The 15,295-nt window shown below is 43.9% G+C and overlaps 1 protein-coding gene across 10 annotated transcripts in view; it reads right to left on the bottom strand.

Annotated features, from left to right (window-relative positions):
- nbeal2 (neurobeachin-like 2) overlaps positions 1 to 14,163 on the bottom strand; it is a 41,258-nt gene extending 27,095 nt beyond the window's left edge. For 3 of the 10 annotated variants that reach the window (XM_060052955.1, XM_060052958.1, XM_060052956.1), the window contains exons 1-15: positions 13,736 to 14,163; positions 10,161 to 10,285; positions 5,995 to 6,083; positions 5,629 to 5,790; positions 5,428 to 5,509; positions 4,859 to 4,971; positions 4,490 to 4,572; positions 4,031 to 4,116; positions 3,608 to 3,905; positions 3,331 to 3,437; positions 2,737 to 2,817; positions 1,476 to 1,562; positions 1,162 to 1,260; positions 259 to 896; positions 12 to 144 (exon numbers count right to left, since the gene is read on the bottom strand). In XM_060052955.1, coding sequence (XP_059908938.1) covers positions 12 to 144; positions 259 to 896; positions 1,162 to 1,260; positions 1,476 to 1,562; positions 2,737 to 2,817; positions 3,331 to 3,437; positions 3,608 to 3,905; positions 4,031 to 4,116; positions 4,490 to 4,572; positions 4,859 to 4,971; positions 5,428 to 5,509; positions 5,629 to 5,790; positions 5,995 to 6,083; positions 10,161 to 10,285; positions 13,736 to 13,757 — 2,205 coding nt within the window. In that variant the 5' untranslated portion in view covers positions 13,758 to 14,163. Of the gene's footprint in view, positions 1 to 11; positions 145 to 258; positions 897 to 1,161; positions 1,261 to 1,475; positions 1,563 to 2,736; positions 2,818 to 3,330; positions 3,438 to 3,607; positions 3,906 to 4,030; positions 4,117 to 4,489; positions 4,573 to 4,858; positions 4,972 to 5,427; positions 5,510 to 5,628; positions 5,791 to 5,994; positions 6,084 to 6,883; positions 7,635 to 10,160; positions 10,286 to 13,735 lie in introns of those variants that run through there. The other 7 variants (XM_060052962.1, XM_060052965.1, XM_060052959.1 and 4 more) reach the window with 6 other exon arrangements.
- Between the last annotated feature and the right edge of the window lie 1,132 nt (positions 14,164 to 15,295).

Genomic DNA, 15,295 nt, shown 5'->3' with positions numbered 1-15,295 from the left:
TGTAACTGTACCCAGCAGCAGTCTGTTAAGGGGTTCTCTGGTAAAGGCACGGCCATGTAGTCTTTCTTTGTACAAACAGCCACCACCAGAATGCCCTCCATGGTGAAGAAGGCCTCCAGCCCCGTCCCACTGGCTGTGAAGAAACTTGACATGACAAACGGGTTACGATGTGCTCGTCTCATGCGCCATTTCTTCAAGCAGACATCAGACCATGTTTTCTCATCCCTCCATCTTTGTGCATGCCTTGCCCTGTGGTACCTGTAGAGCTGTTTCCGGCGGGGTCCTTTGCCCATGTGGTTCTGTGCTGTAGTGCCAGGTGGAGGGTTACTAGAGGCGTGATGCGGCGGGAACTCCATATTGAGGCGCAGCCAAGCGTGAAAGGCAAAGCCACTGCCCGGCCAGCGGAGGACGGAGGGCACCATGATGCCCGCCATAGGGGGCGTGAGATCAAAGTACTGCAGCGCATTGCTGCAGCCCTCGCGGGCCGCCATGGCCGCCAGCACCCTGATAACGCGGCCGCAGTACGGGTGCGTCTCCGTCGGGCCGTTCTCCTGGTCCCGCGCCGGCCTCAGCAGCCGCAGCAGGCTCTTCAGCTCCTCCGGCCGCAGACACAGGGAGCCCAGGTCCTGCAGCAGCCCCAGCAGGGCATCGGCACACTGCGGGTCCAGGCGCTGGGGCCGGGACAGCACCCTCAGCAGGGTGCCCACCATACCGGCCTCCACGGCCACGGTGCGGCAGGACAGGGGGCCCCCGCACACGGCTGCCAGCCACTGGGCCACCAGCAGCTGGAGGTCGCGCTGGGCCTGGAGGTCTGGCAGCCACTGCAGCAGCAGCAGCAGGGGCTGGTCGTTGCTGATGCCCAGGAGATGGGCGTGTGCATGCTCGCCTTCCACGGCCTGGGAGGGAGAGACGGAGAGATAGACAGACACAGAGAGGATGTAAGAAGGGCAGCAGGTTTGAGCCCAACCAGAGATGACAGAGTTGGTGAATCAATACATGGTATTTGGTAATGGCCCACTGTGCGTTTGATTGGAGGGAAAACAAACAGATTTAAAGTAATGCTTATTAGAGCAGGGCAGACTGTAAGGGGAAACTGTTTGTCTGTGTGCATGAGAAGACGATTCCGTCAGTAGTGCTAATGAGGAGGCGTATCCTAGTCACCATGTCCATCAGCTCCTGCAGCAGCCTCTTGGTGGGCTGACCTTGGCTCTTCAGCACATCAAACAGCTGAGAGTAGCCGATGCGCTCCTTGAAGACCTCCTGAGGGTGGGTCGGGGATGGTGAGGAGAGGAGACAGAAATAGGCTGCAGAAGAGCTACTCTGCTGGGGATAAACACTTGACACACTTTCACCCCATGATTTGCAACAAGAACATGAGTGTAACGAAGGCCTGATGTTGGGGTTTGGTGGAGCAGTGTGTTAGCACCTTCAGAGAGTAGAGATCAGGGCCAAGTCTAATGGACATGGACGCTTACCTTAGCGGAGGGAGAGTTACTCATTATGGCTGTGAGGACACTTAAGGCATGGACCGTGATGCGGTCCGATCCTCTCTCCCACACCTGCTTAGAGGGAGAGGGAGGGAAACATGCTGTAGAGACAAACTGCCAGAACTGCTACATGATACTGTGATAAGGTGTGACAACCTGAACCATACAGACCAACATTACATTAGCAGGGGTGATCCATACCAGATGGAGGTATCACGGAATACAGAACGGAATTCAAATTGAGTTTCTATAAACTTGTGAATACGAGTGAGTGTTTCCCAGCAGGATCTTTCCCCACAACATAAAGATTATCAGCGGGGTAAAGCAGAGGACACATCAGCCATGTGGAAGGTCCCAGCGTGCAGAGAAATAATGACAGAACACTGAGGCAGAGAGGGAAAGAGAGAGAGAGAGAGAGAGAGAGAATACAGAAATTCTGCACCAAACATCAGCCCAAAAGAAACAAAGTCATAATGAAAACCATACAAAGCTACACACGAGTAGGCCAACAACCTGGAGAAACACAGACAAACCACCAGGACCACCAACCGTTACTCATTAGAACACGCATTATCCACCCAACATGCACAGACAACAGTCGTCCTCATGCAGGAACAACATGCCTTCTGGGACCTGCTGGGCCTGCAGGAAACTTGACGAATTGGATGTAAATCAACAGTTGCTAATTCTAGACGAATTAACGTAGATTAAAATGAATCTCCACATTTCAAGGTATGTGAATGCATCCCTCAGGATGCATTCACATAGTCATGATAATAATAATAATGCTGCAAGTATGTATATAACCAATGCCTGATTAATGCTTTATACTTTTCTGCTCTGTAATGGGAACTAATGTACAAAAATGGTACAAATTTTTTATGTTAAATCAAATCTATTTTAAACTTTTCTGAGGGTGTTTCTCAGTCTTTTTATATCCATTCATATATTATATCAATCTTCATTAGACTTTTATATCGAGGGCAAATAGAGATGGTCAGATGAGAGACTGCCAGCTATGCACGTCCTATGTATCCACACAGTCGCTGTGCGCGTCATGGTTTGCTGTTCGTGTGAGCCTGATTCGAGTGTATGAAATCAGATTTCCTGTCCTCGGTTTCCTGCTGTAAGACCTCTGAACAGTGTGTCACGGAAGGGGAGGGGGAGAAGGCCAAGTTTCCTGCTCACAGAGCAATACCAACACCATGGGAGCGAGGGGGGGGGGGGAGGCAGCAGGGCGGGGCAGTACCTGGTCCATTTCCACCTCTGTAAGCAAATGTGTGGCGAGGTCAGACACACGCTCACTTTCCGGCCTGCTAGTCTGATAGAGCTACAGGACACACACACACACACACACACACACACACACACACACACACACACACACACACACACACACACACACACACACACACACACACACACACACACACACACACACACACACACACACACACACAGGTCACTTGAAGTGTGTGAGGGATTCAGAGCAGCCATTGAGACGGTTCACTGTCTTTTCACACTTATTCTTATGCACATAAACGGCATCACACTTCAGCATGGTTATGCATGGGCCTAGCCACATGATGCACTCTTCTACATGGACCACGCAGACACAGTTCACCTGACCATGAGGAGGGCGTCAGGGAGCTTGGCGATAAGAAAATGCACATAATTAGGAGTGACTGATCGACTGGACCATGGACAGGCTCACAGTGAGGCTGATAGAAAGGCTGACAGAGAGGCTGACAGGAAGGCTGACAGGAAGGCTGACAGACAGGCTGACAGACCACAGGCTGTACAAAAATAACAATGTATATGTGGGGAGTGGGGGGGGTCTGACCTTGCTGTTCTGAACCAGCCTGAGGATGTGTTCGAAGCAGTTGTTGTTCAGGAAGACGGCCTGCAGCGCGGGCCGGTCAGAGCACTGCAGAATCTCAGGCACCGCCGCTGCATAACACAGGATAACTATGAGACACTTGGGAGCTGGTATTGTCTAATATATATCTGATACCAAGAGAATAAGCCCCATCCTCACGCCTCCAGCTAGAAACACTCAGAAAAAAAAGGGGAAGTTTTGAATCTGCTTCTGAAACATGCTCCCTGTATGAGGCCCGTACTCAGCATGTGGCTCTGGAGGATGATCAGACTGTCCTCCCAGCTCGACCCGTCCTGCTGGCCGGTGCCGGGCGCACGGTTCCAGTTGAGCAGCGTGAAGTAGCCCTCCAGAATGCTCCTGATCTCCACCTGCCGCTGTGCAGGGCTGCTGGAGTGGAGAATGTGGATCACCACTGTCAGGCACTGCAGGGTCAGCCTTACGACCCGGGGGTCCTTGGGTTCAGGTAAGCAGCACCACGCCCGCAGCAGGCAGAACAGATCCTCCACGGAGTGAGGCGTTATGGAGAGCAGGCCGTTCCTCTGAAACATCCATAACAACTATGCAAAAGGCTGCTTGCATTTGTGTTGAGTACCGTGTTTTCTGAGTCAAACACTGTTAAAAAACGGACAACACATATCAAATGGACTCCTAAGATTATACATACCTTTGCCCCACATAGGACAGCCCCTCGGAGATGGACCAATTGGATTGTGAGGAACTCTGGAATCTTCTCGCTGTCCTGTAGGCTTTCTGTGGACAATGTAGAAGTCAAAAACAAACTCAAACTCACTTTAGTTACAAATGGAATTGTGAACAACAGCAATAGCACCTGGGTCAAAGTATGGGTGTAATAACTCCTGCTCTGTCGCCAGGTATTCAATAATGAGCCGAAACATTCCTCAGCTTGTTCAGTAGGGGGATGTAAACCTGGGACAGACTAAAACTTGCCATGGGAAGATTTCCCAGATGGTTAAACAGATTGCCGTAGTTAGAGCGGTTCATAGTGATAATAGAAACCTGATAATTAAGGAGGTGGAGGAGTATGAGAGTGGAGGAGCTAAGGGTTGGAGGAGTTTGAGAGTGGAGGGGTTAAGGGGCAGAGGAGCGGAGGCGTGGGTCTCACCGTGGAACAGGGTGGGCAGCTCGTCGGGCAGGGCCAGAGGGCGGAACTTGTACTTGTTCCTCTCCAGCAGACTCACCTCCTCCCTACAGAGAGAGAAAGCAGAAGTTACTGCACTACTGCTTACACTACTGAGTCAATGAATGTTGGCTCCTTACCCTGGAGGAGTGTCTGTGTGCCAATATGTTTGGCATGCGTAACTATGCATTGTGCGTGTTGGCATGCGTGTGTGTGTGCATATATGTGTCCGCATGAGCCGAGGAGTGTCTCTTTTGGCGGTTGTGTAGGGTGCAACTCCACAACATTCCTCTCCCAGAGACATTCTTCCAGGCGATCCCTCCACCATCAGGCGGACCCGGGCCACACACATACCCGGCCAGGCATCTCCTCCACAGCTGATAAGGATCGAAAAGGCCCTCGCAGAGCAGCAGCCCATACTGCATCACCGCCTGCAGAGGCTCCTGCTCCCCCACGCCCTTCTTCAGCTGATGGACACACGAACACAAACCAATCTTAGCAGATATCCACCTCATGGCTTACGAGGCAGCCGGGACATTCCAAAGACAATGAAGGACAACCACACACCCACTTCTCTATTCACTGTAAACTAGTTTTTTTTACTCGCTAAGGGGTGTGTGTGTGTGTGTGTGTGTGTGTGTGTGTGTGTGTGTGTGTGTGTGTGTGTGTGTGTGTGTGTGTGTGTGTGTGTGTGTGTGTGTGTGTGTGTGTGTGTGTGTGTGTGTGTGTGTGTGTGTGTGTGTGTCAGACTGTATATCATCATATCTGCGTACAGTTTGTTTGAACCTGCAGCAAATGATCGAAAGTGCATGAAATATTGGGTGGCTTGGGAGATCCAGGCCATGTTATAAATCACAAAGGAAGATATGTTATCTCCCCCTGTGTTTACAATGTTGGCCGGTGTTTATACTGTTGGCCCTTACCTGGTTTAAACAGTAATTCAAAAGCTTGATAGTTTCAAAAACAAAGCCAGGAGTCTTTTCAGCATCAATGTTTTCCATATTCCTGTAGAAGTGCAGGAATGCAACGGAAAACATTGGTTGGTGAGAAGCTCCAACAAAACTGAACGTCATCCTCGTTGTTTATGTTGATGATAAAAAGGAGGAAGATGACCCCAGTAATACCTGCATACAATGAGGAAGAACTTGATGAGCAGCAGTGGATGGGGGATGCTGCTGTCCTGCTCAGCCCCAGAGAGGTGCAGGGCACTGTGCCATAGCTGGGTGCTGAGGAACACCAGGACCTCTCTGGGCAGCAAGGGGACCTCGGAGCTGTCCTCCTCTAGCCTGGGAGAGAGAGGCAAGGAGATGGATGTTCAAGGGGGAGCTGGCTTCAAACACTTGCTGCTGTCTATGAATATCAGTCAAAAATGTGTCAATATCTCCAGCTGATGCCAGGGTTCATCTAGCAGATATTGGTCACTAGCAAAACGTTTGAGAAAGAGGTTGGAGTTGATTGAGTGTAACATAATGGATGTCAGCCCCACTCACCTCCGGGGCTCCAGGGAATGCACATCTATAAGCCTCTCGAAGGACGCCACAAACGCCTCCAGCCACTTTTGCAGAGAGCCCACATCTTTCTGCAGGAGGGCAAGAGAAGATATCAGATTCCTGAGTCCAAAAACGGCTGATTATGGCAATGTTTGGTATGGAGTGAGGAGAAAGGCCTCAGTCAAGTAACTTTCCACTCTTTCTGCACAAAGGCTGGCATGGCAATTACCTCAGCACAGTTCGACCAAAACTGGCTCTAGTACATCATCTTTTACCTAAAATATTATGTCGTAGCACAAACAAAGTTTGCTTTAAAATCAGATGCTGTGAAGAGAATCTGTTATTTCCATTTTTGGGTGAAGAGTTATCACCACACTTATCAGTGTCAAAATTGCAGCATATCCTGCCTCCTCTCCTCTAACAGAAGGCTTACACTACACTAGCAAAAAAGCAGTAGACTTACATATTTCAGTGCACCAGGGAAAAAGTTCAACTTCAAAGAGCTGATCCTATTCAACTTAAACACTTTTAAAGACCCAGACATGATGAAGAGCGAATAACCACTCAAGGCATTGGGTTGGGGTGCATCTTTCATTTCAAAACGTGTATCTGGATGCTGTAAAATGCTGCAAAAAATTAAAGTTTAAAGTTTCAAAAAGATTGATGCTCTTGTTTCCCAAGAGCCAGCAAGTGTGATCCGGAACAAAGACAATTAATCCGTAGTGCACAAATGACAACAAGTCATCACACTTCCCAAAAGCTACACAGCAACTACTTTGCAACTGGGCAGATGTTGCAGTCGAACAGAGCTGGTCACATACATAAAACACCAATACAAAAACCACCCGCATTATTCGAGAAGCGTTAGTCCTTGTTTAGTGTACATTACCAGCTGCTGTTCACTTGGAGATAAGTCCATGTTTCATTGTTTAAACCAGAGCAGAGAGCCAGGGTCATTGCAACCAGGTCACGATGAGCGCTACGTACAAACTCAGCACATCTCTTCAGCAATACTGCGTTTCCTGCACCCAGAACAACGCATCTGACACAAGCTACAGACCAGGAAATACAAAGTCACTTAAACTGAAGCCTATTTCCTATACTTTAACCCATCCCCCTGAAACACCCTTCCTCTTCATTGGTCTGATACTAACTGTGACAGAGGACATCAATTTCTAATTTAAAATGTACATATACTCAAAATGGAATAATTTTATATTGAACTGCCAAGAAAAGTGCACATCTACTTTTTTTTGCTACCGAAATAACATTAGTTAAATATAAAAAGTTATTCACATTGCATTTGGTATTGTACCAAATAACACTAGAATTGGGTTAAGGTTATGCTTTGACTCAAATTCTACACATGCATATCCAGAAGGACAAAAAGTGTGAAATGTAAAATAGGAAATTGCTTAACATTGTGTTGCTTAATGTTACCTTGGTGTGGACAAATCCATAGGGGAAGATGCAGAGCTAGAAGACGTTGGAAAATCTCTCTTTTGCGTAGTTTCTTCATCATGAACGATGAGTGTGAGTTTGAAATAATTATTATTTGACAATCAGCACATATATAGGGCCAACAGAAAACAAATAATGTGAAAATGTCAAATTTTCAGTGACAGGAAACGTCTCTTGTTCATTTGGGAATGGTCTTGTTTGGGCATGCTGCTTTAAATATATAATACAGAACAGAATTGAAGAAGCTTTGGTACAAGGACATGAACGGTTGGATTACCTCACTTAAAAATAAATCTTCTGGTTAACCCACAAACCAGGAGGGCAATCCAGGGAAACACCAAAGAGACTGAAGGCTGAAGGTATACTATGATACGATGTACTATGATGCGCTATACTATGATACGCTATACTACGATACGCTATACTAAGATACGCTATACTATGATGCGATATACTACAATACTGTATAGTATGAGGTATAGCCTACTATGATACGTATACTATTATGCAGTTTACTACGATTCGGTATACTATGAAACTGTATACTATGAAACTGTATACTATGATACGGTATACTATGATAAGGTATACTATGATACTGTATAGTAGGATACAGTATACAATGATATGATACTGTCATGACCCCACTGGAATATTGAAAACGGCTCTCTGTGTAGGCAGGAGTCGAGACACATAAATGGTAGAAAACCACAGCTGGCAGGCAACTAGCTTCCGGCCACGTGAGTAGTGACTCACCTGGGTTCCTGACGAGCTCTGGTCCTTCTCTCTCTTGTTGGGGGATAGCCCAAGCGTTGGGGTAAACGGTAGCTATCCCGTTCAGTTATTGTTTGACATATAACATACACGAACACTTGACAAACATAGACGATAAAGGGGCGGTCACGTTCCTCTTAGGAATCCTTAATGGGTGAATAGGCTTTGCATATTCTTATGGTTTATGAATGTAACGTCTGGGCACCATGCTGTCTATCCAGACACCATCTTGCTTCTGTCCGCCATCTTGGATCCCTCAGGTGACCATAATCAAGGCCAATCAAGGGAGCCACTCCCACATTTAGCACGACAACCAGTTACCCATCAGCTTAACATTACCCAACAGTAGGATCGTGACAATACTGTATACTACGATACCGTATACTATGAGGGATACTATGATAAGGTATACTATGATAAGGTATACTATGAGGCATACTATCCTACATATACTACTATATGGTATACTACGATATGGTATACTATGAGGTATTTTCTGATACGGTATACTATGATACGTATACTATGAGGTATACTATGAAACGGTATGCTATGAGGTATACTATCATACGTATATACTACGAAACGGTATACTATGAGGTATACTATGATACGGTATACTATGATAAGGTATACTATGAGGTATTTTCTGATACGGTATACTATGATATGGTATACTATGATACGTATACTATGAGGTGTTCTTTAATACGGTATGCTACAATACCATATACTACGATACGTATACTACGAGGTAAACTATGATATGGTATACTATGATAATGCATACTATGAGCCTGAGGTATACTATGTACGTATACTACGATACGGTATACTATGAGGTATTTTCTGATACGGTATACTATGATACGTATACTATAAGACGTATACTATGAGGTATACTATGATACGGTATACTATGAGGTATACTATGATAAGTTATACTATGAGGTATTTTCTGATACGTAATAATATGATACGTATACCATGATGCGTATACTATAAGGTATTGTATGATACTGTATACTACGATACCATATACTATTATACATATACTACAATACGGTATATAATGAGGTATGCTATGATACGGTATACTATGAGGCATACTATGATACGCATCACGTATACTACGATACGGTATACTACAAGGTATTTTCTAATACGGTATACCATGATACGTATACTATAAGACGTATACTATGAGGTATACTATGATACTGTATACTACGATATGGTATACTATGATATGGTCTACTATGAGGTATACTATGATGTAGTATAATAAGAGGTATACTATGATACGGTATACTACAATACACAATGATACGATATACTACGATACGGTATACTATGATACAGTATAATTTGTTACGGTTTACTACGATACCGTATACTATGATACTGTATACTACTATACCGTATGCTATGATACTTTTACGGCATTCTATGATATGGTATACTATGATACGTGTACTACGAAACGGCATAGTATGATACACTATGAGGTATACTATGATGCGTATACCACGATACAGTATGATACGGTATACTACGATGCATATACGGTATACTACGATAAGTATACTACGATACAATAATACTATGAGGTATACGACGATACGGTATACAATGATACGGTACACTTCGATACTGTGTACTACGATACGGTATACTTCGATACTGTGTACTATGATACGGTATACTATGAGCTATAACAAGGTCAGACCTGACCCTTCTCATTCCCCAACATATCCTTGCCTATTATAAATACTGCAGACTGAACGTTTTAAATCAGCTTTTCACTAGGATAATACAAAAAAATCATAATTGGATTGTATAAAAAACCAAAACAAAATAGTTCACACAAATGTAAATCTGTTACGTTGTTTCTTTTAATCAATAGGTTTGTCTAGTTTGGTAATCCCTACACTCTCCAGCCATGCCGTGATGAGCCGTGCAGCTGTGCTGTTCTCTACTGCTTGGCATTCTGCTTCACTCCAGCTTCCTGTACCAGTGAACACAAAGAGCACTTTCAGCTTCCTGGTCGGCCGCTCTGTTGGTAGACAGGGGAGATTAGGGCTATGTAGAATTGCTCTGTTCACTGTTTGTTTATTTCAAATAATCAATATTTTGAATTTCTGCAGCAGAAGAACCAGGAATAATATTGCATGAGTTCAGTTTAGAAGCATGTGTCATGATGGTAGCATGAAAGGATTTCAAAGCAATGGCACTGCTGTGGAAGGAGGTTTCACATCTGCGTTGATCACGTTGCAGCGCAATTGTCCCTGTGTCCATCTCTGTACTATAAGCCTAAATTACAGCAATTGTCAGCATCTTACTACACAATAATAGCAGCCCCACTGTGGCAGGATGACACTCCTGACCCTTCATTAACAGGAAAGGGGGTTTATTTGTTTTATTCTTTTGTATATTTATTTATTTTACTTCACTCATGCTTCACGCAACAGAGACAGTAGTTTGAGTTTGGGTTACAGGGAGGGGCTTGGGGCGGTGGAAATTCATGTTATTCCGGCCCCTTTGCAAATAATAAGTACAAGTATTTGGATCAATTTCATTTGAACTGAATATCCCATGAAACCTATATGTTGTATAGCTGTAGCTGTCTCTTCCAAAAGCCTTGCCTTAAAATAATCTGCTTGAGGCTGGTGTTGGCCGTACTGTGTCTACTATTTTCAGCATTAGTTTCACACTTGACTGCAAAATAGCACAACTCAGCTCAGTGTGTACAAGATTGTTGCATGGATTTCCATATTAAGTGATTCTTTCTATATTATGATGTAATGTAAAATATGTTCTCCTTCTTAGTCTTCATTGTGTTTATGAGAAAATACTCATCCAAAATCATGTAAAGGGTGTGTGATTTATTGCACAATCAGGGGAGACAGAGCTCCTTTATCAGTGTCAAGCCTGTGCAAGTTTGGCTTTTTTTTGGTTGCAAAACATCTGAACGATTGCAAGATGCAGCACCAACTGGAACACAAAGAAATCAATGAAATTAGGTCCAATTCCGTATCCATGTTGTCATTTACTCTCTGATGTAGGATACTCTATGTACTATCTGATGTAGGCTACCCTATGTACCATCTGATGTAGGCTACCTTATGTACCATCTGATGTAGGATACTGTACTATCTGATGTAGGCGATCTACCCTATGCACTATCTGATGTCGGTTATCTGCCCCATTTACTATCTGATATAGGCAATCTATCCTATGTACTATCTAGTGTAGGCCATCTACCCTATGTAACATCCGATGCAGGCCATCTACCCTATGTAATATCTGATGTAGGCCACCCTATGTACTATCTGATGTAGGCCATCCTATGTACTTTCTGATGTAGGCCACCCTCTGTAATATCTGATGTAGGCTACCTTATGTACCATCAGATGTAGGATACTGTACTATCTGATGTCGGCTATCTACCCTATGTACTATCTGATGTAGGCTACCCTATGTACCATCTGATGTAGGCTACCTTATGTACCATCGGATGTAAGATACTGTACTATCTCATGTAGGATACCCCATGCTGTGTATGTAGGCATGTAATAACTTGCAGCCCCATCAGTATTGGAAGATATGTGACAGAATTTTTTTTTTAATACATGATAATACAAATTAATCAATACTGCACAGTGTGATGGTTTGCATTCAAAGTGAGAGATCATATGAGACACAAAATGACATATTAGAAGTAGCAGAGGTCTTGCAGATCACGCATTTAGTCTCAGATGTGTTTGTTTATGACTCAAAACAAGATGCCTGTTCCAGACCGTTGCCAATACGAAGGGATTATTGAGAGCAAAACGTAACAACGTGTGGCTATTATTAACCCATTCGGGATTATTTGGGTTCATTGATTTGCAGCCAAGGAATAGTCAATGTTTGCATGACTAACCTGAAGGCATGTGATGACTGTACAGCACTCTGTAGTAGAAGATGAGTCCACATCAAGACTTATAATGTGGTACTCTAAATGTGAAATGGCTATAATGCAATATATCGATGGTATTCTGTACCCTTGATCACATTAGGTAAAAAATAACATATTTCTTCTTGCCAAAATGGCATAATTACTTCAGAATGATTCACTCTGTTAATTGTATTTATGTTTGAAAAAAGGTAACTACAAAAATAAATGCAGCTTCAAAACAAAATATTAAAGCCAGTATACCCTGTATAGTGAGAAATCTCTTGCCCATGTCACAATATTTAGGGCAAGCCCATGTTGGAGTTGATGGATGAAGAGAAAAACAAATGGTTGTATAGACAACTTCATAAAGCCCAATGGGCGAGGAGGTCCACCTCGCCCATCTGATGCACCACATGTACACACACCCACAATGGAACAATGTAGACTGCTTTACAACTTCTTTAAAGGTTTTGCAATTATTCCACACCCTACAAAACAGTCAGAAGGGCCTTTGGTTTTAAAGTGAGAGATTCGGGAGAACAGGTTTATGAAGACCTTTTTAGATGTGTGTGTTCCGCTGAGGTAAAGAAAATCAAAATTGCAAAAACCCATAACCCGATGCAACTGAACAAATAACTTCATAGGCAGAGCACACCAAGCAATTTCCTTTGACCCGAGGGGTTGGAAGCATATTGCGACCTCGAAAAATATGCTTAGTTATTTATCATTCTGTGACTCGGAAATCGGGCCATCCCTTCTCTCATCATTAGATTTGGACCAAGGAGTTACCAACTCTGACACCCACACAGCTAATCACTTATGATCAGCTTTCGTCTTCGAAAGAGACAGAACAATTAGGCTACGTATCTTCAGCTTACGTTTTGTCGTTATAAAGAGGAATTTGTATCGTCGACACAAGCCCAATCAGAAAACCCGGGTATCATCATGATAATGATGAGACCCCGAATGTCTCGGTCCCACACAGATCGGTGGACACATGTCGAATACAAATAAATAGGCTACAGAGTTTAAAAATATATACACGAATAACTCCCCAAAAGACTTACGTCAATGGTCTTTACACATTACTATATGACAATAGTAGCAATAAATATCGACTGGTGGGAGCAGGCAATATGTTTAAAATGCGGAATCTCACATCCAGGAAGTAATGGCAGCTATAGTAACAACACCTGCCCTGCAGGTAACGAGAGCCTGCTGCTGAGAGAGAGACATACAGACAGACAGTCCCCAAGCTGCTTCTGGGGTCTGTCTGTCTGTCGGTCAGCAGAAGCAGCATGGGGACTGTCTGTCTGCTGGTCAGCCTTCAGACAGACAGACAGACAGACAGACCGACCACAGGAGCAGCATGGGACTGTCTGTCTGTCTATCTGCTGGTCGGCCTGCAGACAGACAGACAGAGTTCATGACTTAAGTAGGCTACACTGACACAACGATGATGGTTTGGTGTACAAACAAACCATACATCGTATCTCTCCAACTTCAGGATAACAACCCCAGCGCCACAACAGGTGTCACCGTCAGCTCTTCCGCACTGTTACTCACCTTCGTGTGGTACAACATCCATAGCTCGAATAGCCGATCATTGGATGCCATTCTTCTTCCCTTCTTTCTCTTTAAAAAAAACATTAAACTTTTACGCGTGTCCGGGTAGCAGATGGAGGAGAAGTCGGCTCCAAAACATAGGACGCAAAATGTTTTGGAAAATTCCAATACAATTCAAAGTGCATTTTCGATGAAGCCTGAAGTCGTACAGTAAAGATAAAAACGACGATCGGTCACGATCGGTTCGATTAATTAAATCGAGTTCAAAACGAAATTGATGTTAAAAAAAAGAAGTCTTAACAGCCATGTCCGCATTGGCCTCGAGCCTACTGGAGCTGCTGTCCTGAGGAGAGGAGGAAGCGAAAGACGCGCATCAGACACGCTCTACAACATGTTGAGAACCACCGTTTGAACAGCCGAGGCGAGTGAACTGAACATTGCATTTACAGGTAGGCCTACTAGGCTCATGTTCTTAAAGACACACACACACACACACACACACACACACACACACACACACACACACACACACACACACACACACACACACACACACACACACACACACACACACACACACACACACACACACAACACAGTGCGGTGGATAGAGATAAGTTACAAAACGCATTCCATCTGAAAGCTGTTTTGTAATGGCTTGTAAGTAACAATGTGTCAATGTGCATCTCTGTGAACAGTAATGTGATGTCTTCCTTTGAATCCACTTTCCTTTAATCGTTGACTCAAAACGGGCTCAATATGACATTAGGCTGGCTATAGTCAACTATTCAATGGCCTTTAAATAATGTATACATGGCTATAGGTCTCTATGCTATATTTAAATGTAGGCCTACATTACCACATATAAATCTTGATACTATTAAGGTAAATTCAGATGTACATAGGCCTAATACATTACACATGGTATATGCATAATCCCACCTATAACATTATGTAGGATTGCGTTTCCTACCCAATAGTTCTACTCACAGGAAAACGGTGTTCAAAAATAGGATTGACCACAGGATACCACTCAGTTGTATTACCATGATAATGTCCTACATTCAGATTAGATCCTAACAGTGGGTCAATGTCCGGCTGAAGGGGTCAATTGGGTAGGCAAGAGTGGCATCTTCACACATTTATTCATTATAATTGGCTTCACACTTCTATTCTTGAATCGTTATGATAGGCTAAACTCTCATTGTGTAACTTATCTTTCTAACAATTCATCAGTTAGGCTTGCATTGGATAGTATAGAGCCTTAATACCATCATCATCACATCATAACAACAATAATCCCGACATTATATAAAAGAAAGGGCACATGTGTTTTGCAACCAATGTGAATGGATTAAAGAAAACGGGCACAAAGTTATGCCCATCACATCCAGTGATGGCCATACCTTTAATTGAGGAAAAAGTAAACGCGCCTAAAGTAAATAAAACATCCAATAATAATTATCGTACAACGGAATTTTAATTTGTGCTTTTTTATTCCTTGCAGATTAAGAAAATCCACAGGTGGGATGTAACGACAGGACAACCAATCGATGCGTT

The sequence above is a fragment of the Gadus macrocephalus genome, chromosome 6, assembly GCF_031168955.1.
Source record: "Gadus macrocephalus chromosome 6, ASM3116895v1".
In the NCBI taxonomy this organism is placed as follows: Eukaryota; Metazoa; Chordata; class Actinopteri; order Gadiformes; family Gadidae; genus Gadus; species Gadus macrocephalus.
Note: the sequence above shows the minus strand (reverse complement) of the source record. Positions and strands in the feature narration are given on the sequence as shown.